Source organism: Lampetra planeri, chromosome 72 (genome assembly GCF_965212315.1).
Source record: "Lampetra planeri chromosome 72, kcLamPlan1.2.h2, whole genome shotgun sequence".
NCBI classification, from domain to species: domain Eukaryota; kingdom Metazoa; phylum Chordata; class Hyperoartia; order Petromyzontiformes; family Petromyzontidae; genus Lampetra; species Lampetra planeri.
Genome location: NC_136177.1, coordinates 858,668 through 878,363, shown reverse-complemented (window position 1 = coordinate 878,363; position 19,696 = coordinate 858,668). Strand labels below are relative to the sequence as shown.

The window sequence follows — 19,696 nt, the reverse complement described above, 5'->3', positions numbered from 1 at the left end:
GAGTATCCGTTCATCCTGAGGGTCCGATGTACATGTCTTAATTCACCGGTCAGGTGGTGTTGGTCAGAAATGCCATGGGCTCTGTGGTATAGCGTTTTGATGAAAGAATTCTTTTGAGATGGGTGGTGGTGGGAATCTGGTTTCAAGTAGGAATCTGTGTGGGTGGCTTTCCTGTAAACAGAATGTCCCAAGGATCCGTCAGGCCTCCTCTCAAACAGAATATCCAAGAATGGTAGTTTACCGTCTTTCTCCACTTCCATGGTGAATCTGATGGATGGGTGTCTAGAGTTGATGTGGTCCAAGACGTGGTTCAATGCTGGGAGGCCATGTGGCCAGATGACGAAAGTGTCATCCACATACCTCTTCCACAGAGAAGGACGCAGGGTGGATGTCTGGATGGCGTCTGATTCAAACTTTTTCATGAACATGTTGGCTATAACTGGTGATAAGGGGGAGCCCATAGGGGTACCCTCATTCTGTTTGTAGAAGGTGCCATTCCAGGTAAAATAGGTGTTGGTGAGGCAATGCCTAACCAGCGCAGGTGCATCAGAATTCAGTCCATGTTGGACTAAGTCCTCAATTATTGTTAGGGTGTCCGGTACTGGGACTTTGGTAAACAAAGATACTACATCAAAGCTGACGAGGATGTCATCAGGGGATAGTACCATGTCCTTAACCATAGAGACTAATTGGGTTGAGTTGACTGCCGAAGAGGTCTTGCCTGTGAAGGGGAGCAGAGTATCTGATAGAAAACGGGCTAGTTTGTACATAGGAGAGTTTATTGTCGACACGATGGGTCGTAGCGGGGTGCCTTCCTTATGGATTTTGGGAAGACCATCAAGTCTGGGAGGTCTTGCCGCCGATGGTTTTAGAGAGGGACGTTTGCTTGGTTCGATTAGGGAAGTCGAACTCGTGATGATACTGTTGGGTTTCGTCGTTAGGCTTTTAGTGGGATCGTTTTTAATTTTGGAGTAACTCCCATCATTAAGAAGGTCCAGGATTTTGTTGTTGTATGAATTTTTATCCATGATGACCGTGGATAAAGATTCATACAACAACAAAATCCTGGACCTTCTTAATGATGGGAGTTACTCCAAAATTAAAAACGATCCCACTAAAAGCCTAACGACGAAAACCAACAGTATCATCACGAGTTCGACTTCCCTAATCGAACCAAGCAAACGTCCCTCTCTAAAACCATCGGCGGCAAGACCTCCCAGACTCTATGGTCTTCCCAAAATCCATAAGGAAGGCACCCCGCTACGACCCATCGTGTCGACGATAAACTCTCCTACGTACAAACTAGCCCGTTTTCTATCAGATACTCTGCTCCCCTTCACAGGCAAGACCTCTTCGGCAGTACTCAACTCAACCCAATTAGTCTCTATGGTTAAGGACATGGTACTATCCCCTGATGACATCCTCGTCAGCTTTGATGTAGTATCTTTGTTTACCAAAGTCCCAGTACCGGACACCCTAACAATAATTGAGGACTTAGTCCAACATGGACTGAATTCTGATGCACTTGCGCTGGTTAGGCATTGCCTCACCAACACCTATTTTACCTGGAATGGCACCTTCTACAAACAGAATGAGGGTACCCCTATGGGCTCCCCCTTGTCACCAGTTATAGCCAACATGTTCATGGAAAAGTTTGAATCAGACGCCATCCAGACATCCACCCTGCGTCCTTCCCTGTGGAAGAGGTATGTGGATGACACTTTCGTCATCTGGCCACATGGCCTCCCAGCATTGAACCACTTCTTGGACCACATCAACTCTAGACACCCATCCATCAGATTCACCATGGAAGTGGAGAAAGACGGTAAACTACCATTCTTGGATATTCTGTTTGAGAGGAGGCCTGACGGATCCTTGGGACATTCTGTTTACAGGAAAGCCACCCACACAGATTCCTACTTGAAACCGATTCCCACCACCACCCATCTCAAAAAAATTCTCTCATCAAAACGCTATACCACAGAGCCCATGGCATTTCTGACCAACACCACCTGACCGGTGAATTAAGACATGTACATCGGACCCTCAGGATGAACGGATACTCTGACCGTACTATCCGCCAAGCTGTCTCTCCCACCACACAGGAACAGCCACATCAAACTCCGACCAAAACTATCACGTTACCATACATAGCAGGCGTGACCAAAAAGATCTCCAAAATTCTAAACAAACATAAGATCCAAGTCCGATTCAGTACAGTGCATAAAATCCGTGATCTGATTCCATCTGTGAAGGATGTCGTTCCTGACTTACAGTATCCTGGAGTCTACAAATTGAGTTGCATTTGTGGTGATTGCTACATTGGAGAAACGAAACGTCATGTTTCTGATCGTGTCCACGAGCACAAGTCAGATCTGAAACACGGCAGAACTGATTCTTCGGCCGTTGCCAATCATTGCTACAACTCGGTGGGCTCTCATGAAATTGTCTTTTCTGAGACCAAGGTTCTCTGCAAACCTCCCGGCCACCATCAAAGGTTTGTACACGAAGCCATACAAATATACAAACACAGACATAATTTCAACCGTGATGATGGGTACAAACTTAGTAATCATTGGAAAGATGTTATTAACCACGCAAAAAAGACTTAATTACACTTTTTTGGACCATCTTATCTGATAGGCACTATCTTACTTTACTTTACCGAGTGTTAACATCCCCAGTATTTAACAGTACTCTCTTCATTGTTCAGCCAGCATTGGTATAAACATGGGCATTGTTGTTCTTTTCTATCATGTGTATCAGGCCTCCCCTCCCCCTCTCTGTCCTATGCGTTGGCGTTGTGCAACAGCAACAGCGTCGATGCCGTCGTGCACTCTTTGGTCCCGCCCCCTCCCCCTCCCGATGCGTTGCACAGTTTTGGCCCCGCCCCCCCCCTCCCCCTCCCGATGCGTTGTACGTTGGCACCCCTTGCCGTCTTTGAGCCCCGCCCCCCCTCCTTCCCGATACGTTCCATTCATTGGTTACCACATTCTGATTAGCTCCCCCCCCTCTCCTCCCCCTCAACTTGCTTGTTAAGGGATTACATCTTGAATCATTGCCTCACTTGACGCAGCTAATCTGGCTGTGACGGTCCCACCTGATGACGGAGACTTGTGTTGCCTCCGAAACGTCGTGATTTTTGTTTTATTTTATTTTTATTAATTTTGATGTTTTACCTACGTGACTTTACCGAAAAAACCTAAGAATATGAATCCTTGCAGTCACGAAAGCTTCAAATCTAGAACAAAAATGCCCATGTTTATACCAGTGTTGGCTGACAATAAAGAGAGTACTGTTAAACGCTAGGGATGTTAACACTCGGTAAAGTAAAATAGTGCCTGTCAGATAAGATGGTCCAAAAATGTGTAATTAAATCTTTTTTGCATGGTTGATAACATCTTTCCAATGTTAATTTGGAGCTTTCGTGACTGCAGGAATTACTCTTTGGTTCTTTCGGTAAAGTCACGTATAAAGATAAAATAATAAATTAAATAATACAATACTACGACGTTTCGATTGCAACACAAGCAATCATCATTAGGTATAAAATAAATAGCAACACAAATCTAACCAGAAAACTATAGACAGACATATAAGCAGACATATATCACCGACTCTCTGTGTTGCATTATATTACATTTCGATATTTTGCTAGGTTATTTAATTTTAGTGTGTCTTTCTCCCGTTCTCCTAATTTTCAAGCTTGCGCACCATACCACAAGTCGCCCTACTCATTGACATGCAACATTTTTCTCTGCCCCCTCCCTCTCTCTACCCCCGCCCCCCTCTCTCAATTTAAGGCCTCGCCACAGAGACGATCTCTCGCTTTGTGCCAATGCGTGCTCTCTCTCTGTGTATCTTTGTGATATCTGTCTGCTTATATGTCTGTCTATAGTTTTCTGGTTATATTTTTGTTGCTATTTCTTTTATACCTGATGATGATTGCTTGTGTTGCAATCGAAACGTCGTAGTATGCTATTATTTAATTTATTATTTTATCTTTATACGTGACTTTACCGAAAGAACCAAAGAATCTTTCCAATGATTACTAAATTTGTACCCATCATCACGGTTGAAATTATGTCTGTGTTTGTATATCTGAATGGCTTCGTGTACAAACCTTTGATGGTAGCCAGAGGGTTTGCAGAGCACCTTAGTCTCGGAAAAACAATCCCCTGGAGTCTATAAACTGAGTTGCAGCTGTGGTGACTGTTACATTGGGGAAACGAAACGTCATGTCTCTGATCGTGTCCGTGAGCACAAGTCAGATTTGAAACACGGCAAAATTGAGTCTTCCGCCATTGCCGATCATTGCTACAACGAGGTGGGCTCTCATGAGATTGTTTTCTCCGAGACTAAGTTGCTCTGCAAACCCTCTGGCTACCATCAAAGGTTTGTACACGAAACCATTCAGATATACAAACAGAGACATAATTTCAACCGTGATGATGGGTACAAACTTAGTAATCATTGGAAAGATGTTATCAACCATGCAAAAAAGATTTAATTACACATTTTTGAACCATCTTATCTGATAGGCACTATTTTACTTTACCGAGTGTTAACATCCCTAGCGTTTAACAGTACTCTCTTTATTGTCAGCCAACACTGGTATAAACATGGGCATTTTCGTTCCTTTTCTCTTATGTACATCCACAGTGACTTGCGCACAAACACATCCACGACCACGAATACCCCGTCCCTCTTTTAGCCCCGCCCCCCCCTCCTGATACGTTCCATTCATTGGCTACCACATTCTGATAAGCCCCTCCCCCTCTCCTCCCCCCCTTAACTGGTACTTAAGAGCTTGCATCTTGAATCCCTCCCTCACTTGATGCAGCAAATCTGGCTGTGACGGTCCCACCTGATGACGGAGACTTGTGTTGCCTCCGAAACGTCGTGATTTTATTGTTTTATTTTTATTAATTTTAATTTCATTTTTTACCTACGTGATTTTACCGAAAGAACTAAGAGTATAGCCCATTAAAGCGTTTTGACGGCGAGTTGCAGATAATGGTGCATTTTGCAGCACAGGATTATTAACTTGTGCACGGGTATTTTATTATTGGAGGTTTGTATCGTCACGTTTGCAGGCAAATTTATAGGAGAGGCGACGGTCAGGAAGCAGCCACCCAGCCTGTGTGACGGTGCTAAGTAAAACAATATGGCGATGAGTCGCGCGCGCCGTTTGGTTGTGGTGCGTGACGTCACCACGACAAAGCAGCCAACCAGAGGGGCAGAATGTTACGGGGAAAAAAGTTTCTTAGCGTATTATTAGACAAGATGCATTTTTAAATACATCGATACACAGTATACTCGATTCCCACTCGTGGACAACACCAGTTGCCATTATCGTAACCGATCCTGGGCCTCCCCTAGGTCGACTCGGCCTCAAGCTAGTACCTGGTGCGATGATGTATACTCGTTGCTGGGAAGACAAAGGCAGCCAGGGGTGTGGTGCTAATCACCAGAGGTCGCAACTGGGTACCCGATACCCGTACCCTACCCGATACCCGGCTACCCGTACCCAGCCGGGTACGGGTACGGGTACCCGTTTGCGACCCTGGTGCGGCCGGGTACGGGTACGGGTAGGCAGTGAGTCACTGGTGAGTCACCGTTTGTCACTCATTTCCCAACGTCTTGTCTCTTCTCACAATTCAAGTTCCTAGAATCAACCCACCCGCGCCTGCAACATGGCTTCATCCCAGAGGTCGCAATCGGGTACCCGTACCCTACCCGATACCCGTCCGGGTACGGGTAGCCAGGTATCGGGTAGGATACGGGTACGGGTACCCGTTTGCGACCCTGGTGCGGTCGGGTACGGGTACGGGTAAGGAATCAAAACCCGTTTGCGACCTCTGCTAATCACCCACCCCCTACGTGTGTGTGACTCAACAGCTGGAGCAGATTAAAATATGACGACACCGTTCTAGCTTCTCACTTTGTTGGAGTGGTTAGTGTGGAGCCCCTGCCACGTCGCCCCTCCCTCAGTGGCTGGCTGATCTTGAGGCCCCCCCACCGTCACCCCCCCCCCCCGTCACCCCCCCCCCCCCCACAGTCACCACCACCCCAACCGTCACCACCACCCCCACCGTCACCCCCCCACCACCGTCACCCACCCCCGTGGTATAAAATCGGCCCTTATCCTGGGCAAAGACGGCACAAGATTTTGAGTGCGAGTCCGAGATGGTCGCTCTCGTCGCTCGTGCGTGTTTGGTGCTGGGGCTCTGGGTGAACGGGGCACGTGGTGAGTGATTCCCACGGTTCACACAAGCACACAGTCGTGTACACACGCACGCATGTGTGTGTGGGTGTGCGTGCTACGTAGGGATTGACTTCAACCACATCTCAAGACGCCTTACCGGACGGTGTATTTATCATTGTACGATTTGCCTTGCCAAGTCGGACGACAGATGCTTTATGGGCGCCATGGTAGCTAGGGGAATTTAACTCCCTCCCTTGGTATGTTCAATTCCAACCCTGGCCGTGTGCATTTTTCTCCGGGTCCTCCGGGTTTTCCCTCCACATTTAGAAACATGCGTTTAGAGTATTTTGCTGCTGGGAATTTCGACATGATTGGCCGCATCATCACCACCATCACCACCATTTTGTATGTATGTATGTTGAACTTATTTCACACCGTAGATAATCAGAGGTGCGGGGGAAGGAAAACAAACTTAACACAACAATCATTTAAAAAAAGAGTTTTCAACCTAGATGATTGAAAAGTTCATAGCTCCCAGTGGCTTCCAAATATCGGAGGGAAGGGCGTACAAGACGCTCGGAGAAATGCATCGGAAAGCGCACCATGCGGTGACCGTCTTTGTTTTATGGTTAACTAAAAGCCGCTGCTGCGAGGATGAGCGGAGTTTGTGTGATGATGGTCTATGCTCCTGGACGATATCAGTAAAGGCATTGAGGTTCATTTGTGGCAAGCACTTTGAGTGTAATGAGTGCGACCTGATGAACTTAAAGCTAAAATATTAGTTTTATTTTACAAGGTCACCAAACTATGTAGTTATTTTTTCATAAGCGACCTGGTTACCACAAATTATAGCTCAACAAAGTGGGTTCATCATGTGGACATTTATAGCAGCAGCCAAATACTCTAAATGCGTGTTGATTATAAATGTGGAGGAAAAAACTGAAGGACCCGACGAAAAATCCACGCGACCACGGGGAGAGAGAACATGAAAACTTAAAATATACAGCAGGTGTCAGGGTCGGGATCAAACCCACGACCTCCTGTATGCCAGGCGAGGTAGTTAACATCTCCTAGCAACCCTGATGCCATGCGATGGCGAGATGGACGCAATTTCTGGAGGTCATTGCGTCCAGTGTTGTTCATGATACGACACATCGCCACCACTTTCTTTCGTAACTTTTGCAGTTGACATTCGACCTTTACATGTCCGCTCTTAAAAACTTTCCCACCACCCTCATTTTGGTTTTGTAGCTAACTTTTGCATGTCACTGATGTTCATCTCAGTGACCTAGCTTCTCCAGGAAATGTGAATATATATGCTAGTGGAAAATGCTGATTGCAATGTTTTTTATGCTTTGTCCTTTCAGTAACCTGCCTTCCCACACTGACTGTACAGATGTTTATAGCTATGCATAGCACTTTGTTATGAACCAGGTTACCCGAGTTTAATTCCAGGCCATGGCTTACATCAGCAGTGACTGCTATATGGTACCTGCGATGATGACCGGAGTTTGCGTGATCATTTATGTGCCTTGACGAGATTAGTAAGGTGTTGTGGTTCATTTGTGGCAAGCACCTTGTTTGTAGTGAGAACGACCTTACAATGTATTAGTTCAGCAACCGAAGCCAATGCAGCTCGGCGACCACTGGACGAACTTTGTCGGATCTTGCAATGCCCGTCACGACACGTGCCAAAGAATGTTGTACACTCTGCACTTTGTTAATGTTTTGTTCCAGACGTCTCGTGAGAGTAGTGAGTTGCAATAATAAATCCTTGTAAATACTATGCTACACGCCACCGTGTTGGCTATGTTATAACTCAGTAGTTATCGAATGTGCCATAGAGCCCTGATATGGAAATTGCAGGACCTTACTATGTTGTTGCACGTGGTGATCAAACGACATTCTGTTCGAGTATGGTGCCGACACTCTTTATATGAGTAGAAAACTGAATCCTGGAGTCTGCGACCACCCACATCTGATCCTCCCACAATTGTTTTAGCCTGAGCCTGAGTGCAATCAGCAGAACCTCAGATTTTTCTGGATTAAGCAGCATTTTCTTTCGCGCTAACCACACGTGCGCCGCTTGCAAGGATGTTCAAGGTTACAGAGGCTCTCCATATCGTACTTTGACTTCACTGACATTTACAATTTTGCATCGTCAGCAAATTTATGGAACTTGATGGCATGTGACGAGATGACATCGGCGATCGGAGAGACGTATCTTGAAAACAGGAAGGGCCTGAGGACGGACCGCTGTGGTACTCGGCATGGCATAGGTGATGACTGTTCGTCCCCCACTTGACGAACTGTGATCGACCATGCGGGTATAACTAAATCCACCCCAGTGGTGTACCCAATACATAAAACATTGACCTTAGCCACCCAATGAGTATCTCATGGTCAATGGTGTGAAAGGCGGAAACATCGAGTCCAACCAACCTGTCATCCGTGATCTTGTAGAGGTCATTAGTGATCTTTAGTAGTGCCATCTCAGTGCTGTGGAACATCCGGTACGACGACTGCAATGGGTTAGATCTGCCTATTGCAGTGACCTGGGGAAGTAAACACTTTAACCATAGGCGCTCTATGACCTTTAAAATCGTGCTCTGGTTTGTGTCCGGGCGATAGGTTGTGGGTTCACTATGGCTTCAGCTATTTTTTTCAGGAGCGGTGTTACCTGCACCATTCTGATATGGTCTGGGAAACAGCCCTCGCTGAAGGAAACATTTGCAATGTGAACAATCGGCGGTGCGAGCCCATCTGAGCGTAATGTGAGAATTAATGTGCAGAATGTAGTCAAGTGGCGATGTCTAATTTGGCTACCGTATGATGAATATCAGCAGCTCTGCAAACAACGTTGGTGCCAGGGTTATCGAGTTTTGCATTGGTTCGAGGTTGATCAAACTCAGATGGCAGACCGAGGGAATGCATTGCCTTCAAGGATGTTAGTAACCAGGTAAAACCTTTACTACTTTATAGTTTGCCTTCGTATCTGCATCTCCAGTCTCTTCAGCCTCATACCCTCCAGTCCCGCTCACTTCCCTGACCCGACATTTTGTCGTGCTCGGGTTGGAGCTTGCACTTCAAAGCCCCGGCATTGTGTTGTACTCGGGCTCGGGTGCAACTTGAACTTCGCCACTCTCCCTACCCCACACCACCACCCTCTTTATCTCTCCTCCCTGGCTCCCCCCCCCCCTCTTACGTATATATAGCCTCGTGTCACAAGCAGCCTACTTTTGCCCATTTTAGCAATTGTTTATTGCTTTGGGTGCTTCCACCTGATGACGGGCACTTGTGTTGCGCCCGAAACGTCGTGATTCAATTTATTTTATTTTATACCTACGTGACTTTACCGAAAGAACCAAAGAGTTTTAGAAACTGCTGTCTCGATTGTCACTTTTTATTGAAGAACGATGCAAATACAGTGACTGCTCTTCTTACAAACGAGTTAGGTTCCAGTGATCTGTTTGTAAGTCGATTTGTGCGATTCTAAACATGTTGTATGGCATAGACACTAAACACGGGGAATGCCTTTAGAAGTTGTATAAGCTCCTATAGAACTACCGATTCTTGGTCCAAACAGGCAACTGGACATACGGGCAGCTTTAGTTCTTAAGTTAAATTTTTGTAAGTAGAGGACTCCCTGTACTGCGCAAAGACCGCTTTGATGTTGATGGGTGGTTGGAGTGCAGCAGGACCCTTCACGACACACCACAGAGCACGGAGGTCCTGAGCCAACTCAGTGATGCGCAGAGCATAGAACGATCTATGTGATGACTCAACAATGAGTCAGTTGAGAGATCTGCTAGCAGCTCTGGAAGCGAGTCGAACAGTCATGTAAATTAAACGTGATAACCATGCGTGGTATCATCTCCGGTCGATCATCCAACCCCACCTCCTATAATCACTGCATCACAGGCGTTGCCGGACCAGTCACTTCACTAATCCCTGTCCGCATCCTTTTCAGGTGCAGCCTCTGAGGAAGACGAGCGTCTTCTCTGCTCCAAATTCGGTTCCACGGCGAGCGTGTGTACCAAGAGGTCCGTCATGAGTGTGGTTGGCCGCTCTGTGCTCCTGCCCTGCACCTTCTCGCTTCGTTCTCCCTTGAACCAAGTCAGTGTGGAGTGGAGACTCAAGGAGGTCAATAATGGAGCAGTCATATTCAACAGTTCGAATAACAATTATACTGCCGACAATTTCAGGGAACGACTCAGACTGCTGGGAGACCCAGGCAAGGGTGAGGCAAACATCAGCATCATCAACCTGAAACGTGCGGACATAAACACCTACTTCTGCCGAATCAAAGAGTGGGATATGAGTGAACAAAGAATCAAAGAATATAATTACTATGGTCATCATGGAACCCACCTGCTCGTCCAAGGTACATGTTGTCTCGGTATTGAGATCCGGTTCAGGTAACAAATATTTCAGGACCCCTGCCTCTCCATTGCGGCAATGACACGTGCAGGGCTAGCTTTAGGAAAATCATCACGAGTTGTCTCGGCCTTGCTGTGCGCTGCATTGCACCACTATCCGAGTAGTTAACCTCTCATTCAATAAACCTTCAGAGCCAGGGTGAACATCTGTCTTCAACGTATTTAATGAATGAAACGAGGTAAAACTGATGGAAAAGCACAGCACAAATACAGCATTTGTTAATACTTGCAACATCAATACAATGAATGAACATTGCAGCATCATAACATTGTCTTAGATAACATGAAACTCAACAATAGGTCCTGGATGGATCAGGCACCTACATTAGCACTGAATAGCTATACAACAAGATAATAGCTACTGTGTTAAATCAGGTCATTTTGTGTAATCACCATACTGCAGCCTAAATGTACAGTGCTGCATATAACACTGAACTGTGGATGAGATACTTCCATATCCTTGCACTTAAGAATGCATTACAGCCACATGGGCATTAGTTTGGCTCGAATTATGCAACTACAAATAACATTCACAATCATGGCAGGCTTCGTTGTTATCTAGGCCCCATATTCATCTTAACAATTTAACATCATTATAAAGGCATTTACAGCGTTATAACGGCAATCCTAACATTATAACAGCATGCCCAGTGTAATGTAGCTCTCAGTCTTGTCTTTTGTATGTTTATCAAGAATAAAGTCCAATAACAACTCAACACGTAACACGAATGACTTCGTACACTGAGGTGACGAAACAACCCTACTCGGAGACAATCTAGCTTCCAAGCTCCAGACAACTTGCAGGCAATGGAGACAGCCCGATCCCAGGTGACGATGACGGCAGTTCCCCACACCAAGCAGCCCCAAGCCTCCACTCGCGCTGCGATTTATCCTCGCCCAGTCCGGCCACGCCCTATGTCTCAATCCTCCTCACCGCACCTGGCCCTGCCTCCCACCGCCCTTCTCACACTTCCCTGCCATTGGCTCCCGACTCATTATCCTCATTAGCTTGTCCTTCCCCGCCATTGGCTCCCGTCTCATTATCCTCATTAGCTCGTCCTTCCCCGCCATTGGCTCTTCTCTCATTAATCTTCATTAGCTCATCCATTAGTAACCATGGTCCCAGGGAGCCACACTGTCCCACTATCGCTCCACACTGTCATTACACCGGTATTATAAGAACATAAACGAACTTACAGACAATGCTTCTTAAAGTCCCGCAATGGACAGATGCACCCGTCTTGACTGAGACGCTAATTGTGCCTCCATTTTGTACTCATTGTAATGGCTGACGCCCTTGCCTGGCCTTATGACTTAGAGACCCTTAACTCGTAACTTCCTGGTCACGTGACCAAACTCAACACCATCATATCAGGAAATTCCTGTGTGAACATACCCCCAGAACACAACCCTCCACTGCATGGCCTTGTGGGAACCTCAGTACATCTTCTGTTACGGAATCAGAAGAAAAACTGATGATGGACAAAATAGAATACAACAACAAAATTCAAGAACTACTCAACGATGGCAGCTATACAAAAATAAAAAGAGACCCCACCAACAGCCTCGTCTCCAAAACCAACAACATCATTTCTGCTTCAACCGCATTAATTGATCAGACCAAACAGTTCTCGATGAAACCTTCTGCAGCCAGGCCACCAAGATTGTACGGCTTGCCAAAGATACATAAAGAAGATACACCTCTTCGTCCCATTGTCTCTACTATCAACTCCCCCACTTACAAACTGGCTCGTTTTTTGTCCGAAATCCTACGGCCTTTCACTGGAAAAACCACCTCTGCAGTACTAAACTCTACTGACCTGGTATCGACAATCAAGGGGATTGCCCTGTCCCCAGACGACCTGCTTGTCAGTTTTGATGTGGTTTCCTTGTTCACCAAGGTGCCTGTGCCTGACACCATCGCAATCATTGAAGACTTGGTTCATCAAGGACTGAATGCTGGGGTACCCCCCCTGGTGAGACACTGCTTAACCAATACATACTTCACCTGGAATGGAACCTTCTACAAGCAAATTGAGGGCACCCCAATGGGCTCCCCCCTATCTCCGGTTGTAGCCAACATCTTCATGGAGAAATTTGAGACGGACGCCATCCAGACTGCCACTCTACGCCCGACCTTATGGAAGAGGTACGTAGACGACACTTTTGTCATCTGGCCACATGGCCGGCCTGCTCTAGACCAATTTCTCGACCACATCAATTCCATACACCCAGCCATCAGATTCACCATGGAAGTCGAAAATGATGGCAAGCTACCCTTTTTGGATGTCCTAATCAAAAGGAGACCTGATGGTTCAATGAGCCACTCTGTCTACAGGAAAGCCACCCACACGGATGCTTATCTAAAACCGGATTCCCACCACCATCCATCCCAGAAGAATTCCCTCATCAAGACTCTATATCATAGAGCCCAATGCATCTCCGACCATGAACACATTTCCAGTGAACTCAAACACGTACGCCAAGCGCTTAAGGCTAATGGTTACTCCGACTACACAATCCGCAAAGCCATCACTCCAACCATCAAGAAGTATCCTGTTGAGGAGCCTTTCAAGACCATCACCTTACCCTACATTGCTGGGGTCACAAAAAAGATCTCCAAAATCCTGATTAAACACAAGATCCAGGTCCGATTCAACACAGTACATAAAATCCGTGATCTGGTACCGTCTGTAAAAGATGTGGTTCCAGACATACAGTACCCTGGTGTCTACAAACTAAGTTGCCTCTGTGGTAGCAGTTACATTGGGGAAACCAAACGACATGTCTCAGACCGCATCCGTGAACATAAAGCTGACCTGAAACACGGTAGGACAAACACCTCAGCCGTGGCAGATCACTGTTACAACTCAGTGAGCTCACATGACATTGACTTCTCCAAGACAGAGGTTCTCTGCAAGCCATCTGGCTATCATGAGAGATTCGTTCATGAGGCGATCCACATATACAAACACAGAGACAATTTTAACCGAGAAGATGGATTCTGGCTTAGCAATCACTGGAAGGACGTAATAAACCATTTCGATACACATTAGGGTGGGTAGAATAATACATAGTGTTATATTAAAATGTATAAGGTATAGGGTGGTTTATAGCAATACAGTATGTAATATAATGTTGGGTTGGCCTATGGCAGTATATCGTACGGTATAGACGCGTGTGATGTAAGAGAATAAAGTTTAGATGGAAGCATATTATATAATTTTTTACAACGTAGAATTTTTTATGTATTACTTACTGTTAGTAACTCAGCTTATTGTAGAGTATAGTAAGTATACTGATGATGCTATGTAGTTTATACTTTAGTTTGTTATGCAGTTTTTACTTTAGTTTTTTACGTGGTTGTTTAGTAACTGCAGCTAGATACTATTAACATTCCTTTCCTTTGTTAATGCTACCCCCCTCCCCCCCCCTCTTTGATGCTGCTAATCCTGCATAATGCACGGACATAGTATTGATTTGGAACCCCCCCCCCCGCCCACCTCCTACGCATTTTCCATATGCTGAATTCCTCTTGATATGCAAATTATTTTGTTTAGGTGCTCTTCTTCCCACCTTCCCCCCTCTAACCCAGCTTAAATATACGCTCCAAGCTTGGAGGTGCTTCATTCTTCGCCTGAGGACTGCTGCTTGCGTTGTGGCCGAAACGTCGTGAGAATTGTTTTATTATGTTTTATTTTTATTATTTTATTACTTCCCTTCTACGTGACTTTACCGAAAGAACCAAGAAGATGAATCCCTGCAGTCACGAAAGCTTTAAATCGAAAAAAACTGATGACATAACGTACGTCATCACAATGGGAAAGGGTTAATGTGCTTGCCAGATATAGTGGGTTCACTTGAGAGACACACTTGACTTAGGAGGCAACACGTTTATTGTATGACCACAATGGGGTAACTACATAAATGTAACAACGGGGTAACTATATAGCGGTAACCACCACGGGGTAACTACATAACCGGATTAGGTCAGTTAACACACTGCCTGAACCACGATGCCGAGCGTGAAGACCGAAGAGACGTAGCACGGCGGGTTCCATTCCAGTAAAGAGCCCGGATCGGACCTTGGGACCTCCCTTTTATGCCACTCAGCATGGCCTGGCTCCGCCACGGCCATGCCCCCTTCTAGAACTCACTAGAAGACTCTGGGCCTTCCATCACATGTCCCTTCTGTCACCTTTGGCCCACATCCTTACCCTGTCCTGTCACGTGCCCTTGCCTGCCAATCGGGCTGCTATGTCTTCACATGCTCTCTCTCTGCCCGCCGCTATAACCATGCTCCTTCTGGACCATTTACCATGGCAAAGCACACCCTGCTGGCAGAGAGGGCTAATTACAATCCAGTTCTTCTTTCTATCAGTAACTGGCGCTGGGCGCCAAAGTGACCCAATATATGTCACTCCACCTTCATAGCCATGTAGTTTACCAGGGACCATGTACATTGTGCTCTCAGTGCAAACCCTCAATCTACCTCCTATTAGCACTCCATCACAGACTCATGCTGTCAAAGAACCAATCTCATTCGCATTCTTTTTCAGGTGCAGTCTCTGAGGGAGACGGGAGTCTTCAGTGCTCCAATTTCAGCTACAGGGCGAGCATGTGTACTGAGAGGTTCGTCATGGGCATGGTGGGCAGCTCTGCCCTCTTGCCCTGCACCTTCTCGCTTAATTCTCTCTCAAACCAAGTCCACGTGGAGTGGAGACTCCAGGAGGTCAACAAGGGACTGCTCATATTCAACAGTTCAAATAACTACATCGAAGGGAAATTCCAGGATCGACTGAGACTGGTTGGAGACCCAACCAAGGGGGAAGCGAGCATCAACATTACCAACCTGAACTGTAGTGACACAAATGCCTACTTCTGTCATATCAAAGAGTTGAAAATGAACCAACAGGGAAACCGAGAGTATAATTACGCTGACCAACTTGGAACCCTCCTGGTCGTCGACGGTACGTGGGCCATACGTTCGAGCTTGCGTGTACACAGGCGACCCTCTGATGCACAGTCACCCGTCTCAAAGTTCCATTTCCATGCCCTCTTTGTTCGCCACGTCGCACAGGGTCAACTTGAGGACAATCGTCAATTGCAATGCATTCATTATGATCAGCCATGGCTAAGGAAATGAAAATTCGTTCATCAGACAAAAATTAAATGCTCGATAACATGTGTTTAATGAAAAAGAACATATCCTTGTAGACGCATGTATCCTCGGTCCTTGATATGATATAAATTCCCATCGCTTGTTATCCAGTAGGGGGAGCGATGATCAGGTTTTTTTTATTAATGTCAGAATATAAACTTGGCACGGAAGCCATTTCTGGTGACAATTCTTGGCAATGTCTTCCCGAATACAGTCTGGTTCTGCTACATCATGGATTTAGCACCACTCAAAGTGCATTGTTTTCAGAAATCTGGCCATGTCTCTTAAAAACAACTCCATTGTGATCAGAAATCTGGCCATGTCTCTTAAAACACCTCCATCGGCTGATTTGTCACACAAGCAGGATATGAAGTTGCAACCTTGCGCAGTCCAGATCCAGTCGTCTAACCACAATGTCACGTGAACTCCATTGCGCAGATGTCTCCATGGAAGACAATGTGACTACTGCATCTAACTCAACATCTTCCATCACGGTTACCGTGATATCCATCGGCTCCATCTCTCTGGGTGCCGTCATCGCGTGCGTTGTGCAGAGGGCACTCCGAGCCAGAGGTGAACGCTTTCGATGATGTGAGGGGTGAACAACAATAACAAACTGTCTACACGGAATTCACTCGCAAAACCCGCAGGGGATTGTCGTGTTAGGTTCCTGGGAATTGCCGTGGGTCAGACACCTCGTAGCTTAACTAACTTGCCCGTTTCTTCACTAAACACCAAATAAAATATGGCACATTACACAATAACAGGATGATTCACCAATCTCTACGTCCATAAAGGTTGCTTCTTCTGGAGAGCAATTTAAAGATTTTCATTATTTATTTGCTAATAAGATCAATCGCATTGCTTGGACTCAAGGGCTCCTCTCGTCTTTGAGGCTTTTTTACTGGTCCTGCCATACAGACTATTGCGGGGATGTAATGGACCACGTGTGATTTAAATCCCTGTCCCTCTTGTCTTCTTAAGGAGGCCTTTGAGCCAGTGATCCCAATGGTGACCGAATTGGTCAACTCTTCCCTCTCAAAAGAAATGTTCCCGGTGTAACAGGCTAAAATAACCCCTGCCCCGATTAAACCCGTGTATAGTGTGGCTCAGGCCAGAGTATACCCGGGGGGATAAAGTGTCCTAGGCTAAACCATACCCGGGGGTTTAAACTAGACTGGGCCAGACCATACCCCTCCAGGCCAGAATATGCCCCATGTGAAAGTTCAAAGGCAATTATCCATACAGAGAACAGCCGACAACGAACTTCAATCGATATCTAAAAGGCGTATAAATGGAAGTAAGAATCTCAGTTTGATCAAAGGAAGCATTTTTAGGGTTAGGGTTATTATTAAAGTTTTTCTGGTTGAAGCAATCAAAGTCTATGTGTTTACTGTTTTAAATAAAATGTTGGAAAAATTTAGGAATTCATGTGTATATCGCTCAACACTATTACTATCATGCAGGTATGATTTGGCCTAGAGGGGCATAATTTGGCCTAGGCCATAATATACCCCAGAGTATAAATTGGCCTAGGCCATGATATACCTGGGTATAATCTAGCCTAGGCCATTTTAACCCCGGGTATATTACGGCCTGTGGGTATACTATGGCCTGTTACACCGGGACTGACAAAGGCTTTAGTGTGACAACTTTTAAAGGAAACGGGTCTGGATGTTGATATCCTGGCTGACTATCACCCAATTTCCAATCTTAAATTTTTTGGGAAGATTATAGAAAGGGTGGCCTCCTCCCAGTTGGAGTCGTGTCTTGAGGCCGAATGCTTCTTTGCTGTAACTCAATCAGGCTTCAGGGCCGATCGTGCAACTGAGTCCGCCTTGATTTGCATGGCAGATGATCTCCTCATGGCGTTGGACAGGTCCTGTATTTCAGCCCTTGTTATGTTGAACTCGAAGGCAGCCAATTCTCCCCGGTCTGCCGTCTTGAGTTTGAATCAACCTTGGAGCTGATACAAAAACTCAATAACCCTGGCACCAGCGTCAGAGATGTCTCTCGATCACGTTACGCAGTCAATCATAGATTATCCAGTGGCTTCGGGGGGTAAGGGTGCGCCGGATTTTCCAAAACGCCCCATAATCACCATATTGTCTTTATTTAAAATAGAACATTTTTGCACATTCTTGCATGACATGTTTTAGGTGCTGTGTAAAAGGTTTTTTTAGTGTTCTAAATTTGTTTACTATGTGAAATTGGCATAAATAAAAATCAAGACAAAATAAACATCCTACTTTTAAAAGTTACTGTATTTACTGTACCGTACTTACCACTCCAATCTAGAAGACTGCAGTATGTTCATTGCATAAGTTGTTGTATGTAGTGTATAATGTTCCATATATATTTGACACTGAAATCAAGCATAGCTACTTTTTTTGTCACGCACATGGTTCCGATTGCTGGACTGGGTTACAGCCTTTTTCTAGCGGTTTTGCCCGTTTCGCCGAATCAGTTCGGGACCACCATATAAAGTTAGAAGCTGAATGATCGCACGCCAGATAATCAATCTGTATATCCTATTTCCGTTATGAAAACAACAACACGCATATGTGCAGTTACGGGAGAATGGACCGCAGTTGACTTGCTATGCAATGTCTTTTTTTGTTCTTTCGTTCTCAGCTTTGAAGAGATCGTCATTGACTATGGTGAGAATCCTTTGAAGAGGAGCTCATGCTGCTTGTCAGACTCCCGCATCTCGTGTACAAAACTCCTCTGGCGCCCCTCATGATGGGCGCTTCAAGGTCCGACCGCATCCGCCCAGTCCCCGCCGAGCCGCATTGGCTTCCGGTCGCCGAACGAATGCGTCGTGAGGTCGCACATATAGACGGCTCGTTCATCGGCCAACGAACGAGTGATTATATGCGTGAGGATACCGGAGCGCCCGGAGAAAACCCACCTGTGTGCGAGGGGTAACACTCGATCCCATACAGACCGACCAGGTGGGGGACAACATTATTTGTGTCTCGCCTTTTCCTGGCAAGTCGGTATGGCTTTCGCACTTCGCCTGTGAGAGTCCCTCAATGTTGTCGGAGGATCCTCGTCCCAGGGCCTATCTGGTGTATCGTCGTTTGGCCCTGAAGAGGGTCCGTTGGCGTGGCTCGTGTTGTTGTTCTGGAGACTGGAAGATCGATCATCGATGTTAGTAGTGGTGGTAATGGTGGTGGTGATGGTGGTAGTGTGTGTGTTGTTGCTTTGGAGACAAGGGAGGTCGATTATTGATATTAGTAGTGGTAATGATGATGGTGGTGATGGTGTTAGTGTGTGTGTTATTGTTATTAATATAGAGACCGGCTGATTGATGATTGATGTTACTCGTGGTGGAGGTGATGGTGGTAATGGTGGTGATGGTGATAGTGTGTGTGTTATTGTTGTCATGGTGACATCACCGCCACTTAGTGGTGAATGGCGGTTGTTATTGTTGGTAATCTGGAGACCGGGAGATCGATGATCAATGTTGGTAGTGGTGATGATAGTGGTAGTGTGTTGCTGTTGCTGCTCTGGAGACCGGGAGATCGATGATCGATGTTCAGTCGGCACGTCGACGGTAGTCATGATTTCTCACTTAACAGAGTGGGCCGCGCGTGAAGGCTGCCGTCTTCAACTCCAAAAGTGCCTTAATGCTTTCTGCCCCATTCAAACGTGACGTCTCAGCCACGCCGATGTCTCCTCCTCTGGCAATGCTGTCTCCTTAATATCTGAACCGCTGTCTATATAGGTGGGGTGATTATATCAACCCCCCTCCAACCGTTGTGGCCCCACCGTGGCCTGTCTGAACATTACAGGCGTCGAAGTGAATTCGAGCTGTAACAGGATAAAATTAATCCGCGACAGAATGAATGATAATTAAGTTACGTCCATGTAGACGGAAGCCAG

General features: G+C 46.1%; 1 protein-coding gene across 4 annotated transcripts in view; it reads left to right on the top strand.

Annotated features, from left to right (window-relative positions):
- Nucleotides 1-6,124: 6,124 nt before the first annotated feature.
- LOC144737678 (uncharacterized) overlaps nucleotides 6,125-19,696 on the top strand; it is a 62,914-nt gene continuing 49,342 nt past the window's right edge. For 2 of the 4 annotated variants that reach the window (XM_078620500.1, XM_078620501.1), the window contains exons 1-5: nucleotides 6,125-6,250; nucleotides 10,179-10,592; nucleotides 15,207-15,617; nucleotides 16,247-16,381; nucleotides 18,443-18,468. In XM_078620500.1, the coding sequence (XP_078476626.1) occupies nucleotides 6,190-6,250; nucleotides 10,179-10,592; nucleotides 15,207-15,617; nucleotides 16,247-16,381; nucleotides 18,443-18,468 (1,047 nt within the window). In that variant the 5' untranslated portion in view covers nucleotides 6,125-6,189. Of the gene's footprint in view, nucleotides 6,251-10,178; nucleotides 10,593-15,206; nucleotides 15,618-16,246; nucleotides 16,382-18,442; nucleotides 18,947-19,696 lie in introns of those variants that run through there. The other 2 variants (XM_078620503.1, XM_078620502.1) reach the window with 2 other exon arrangements.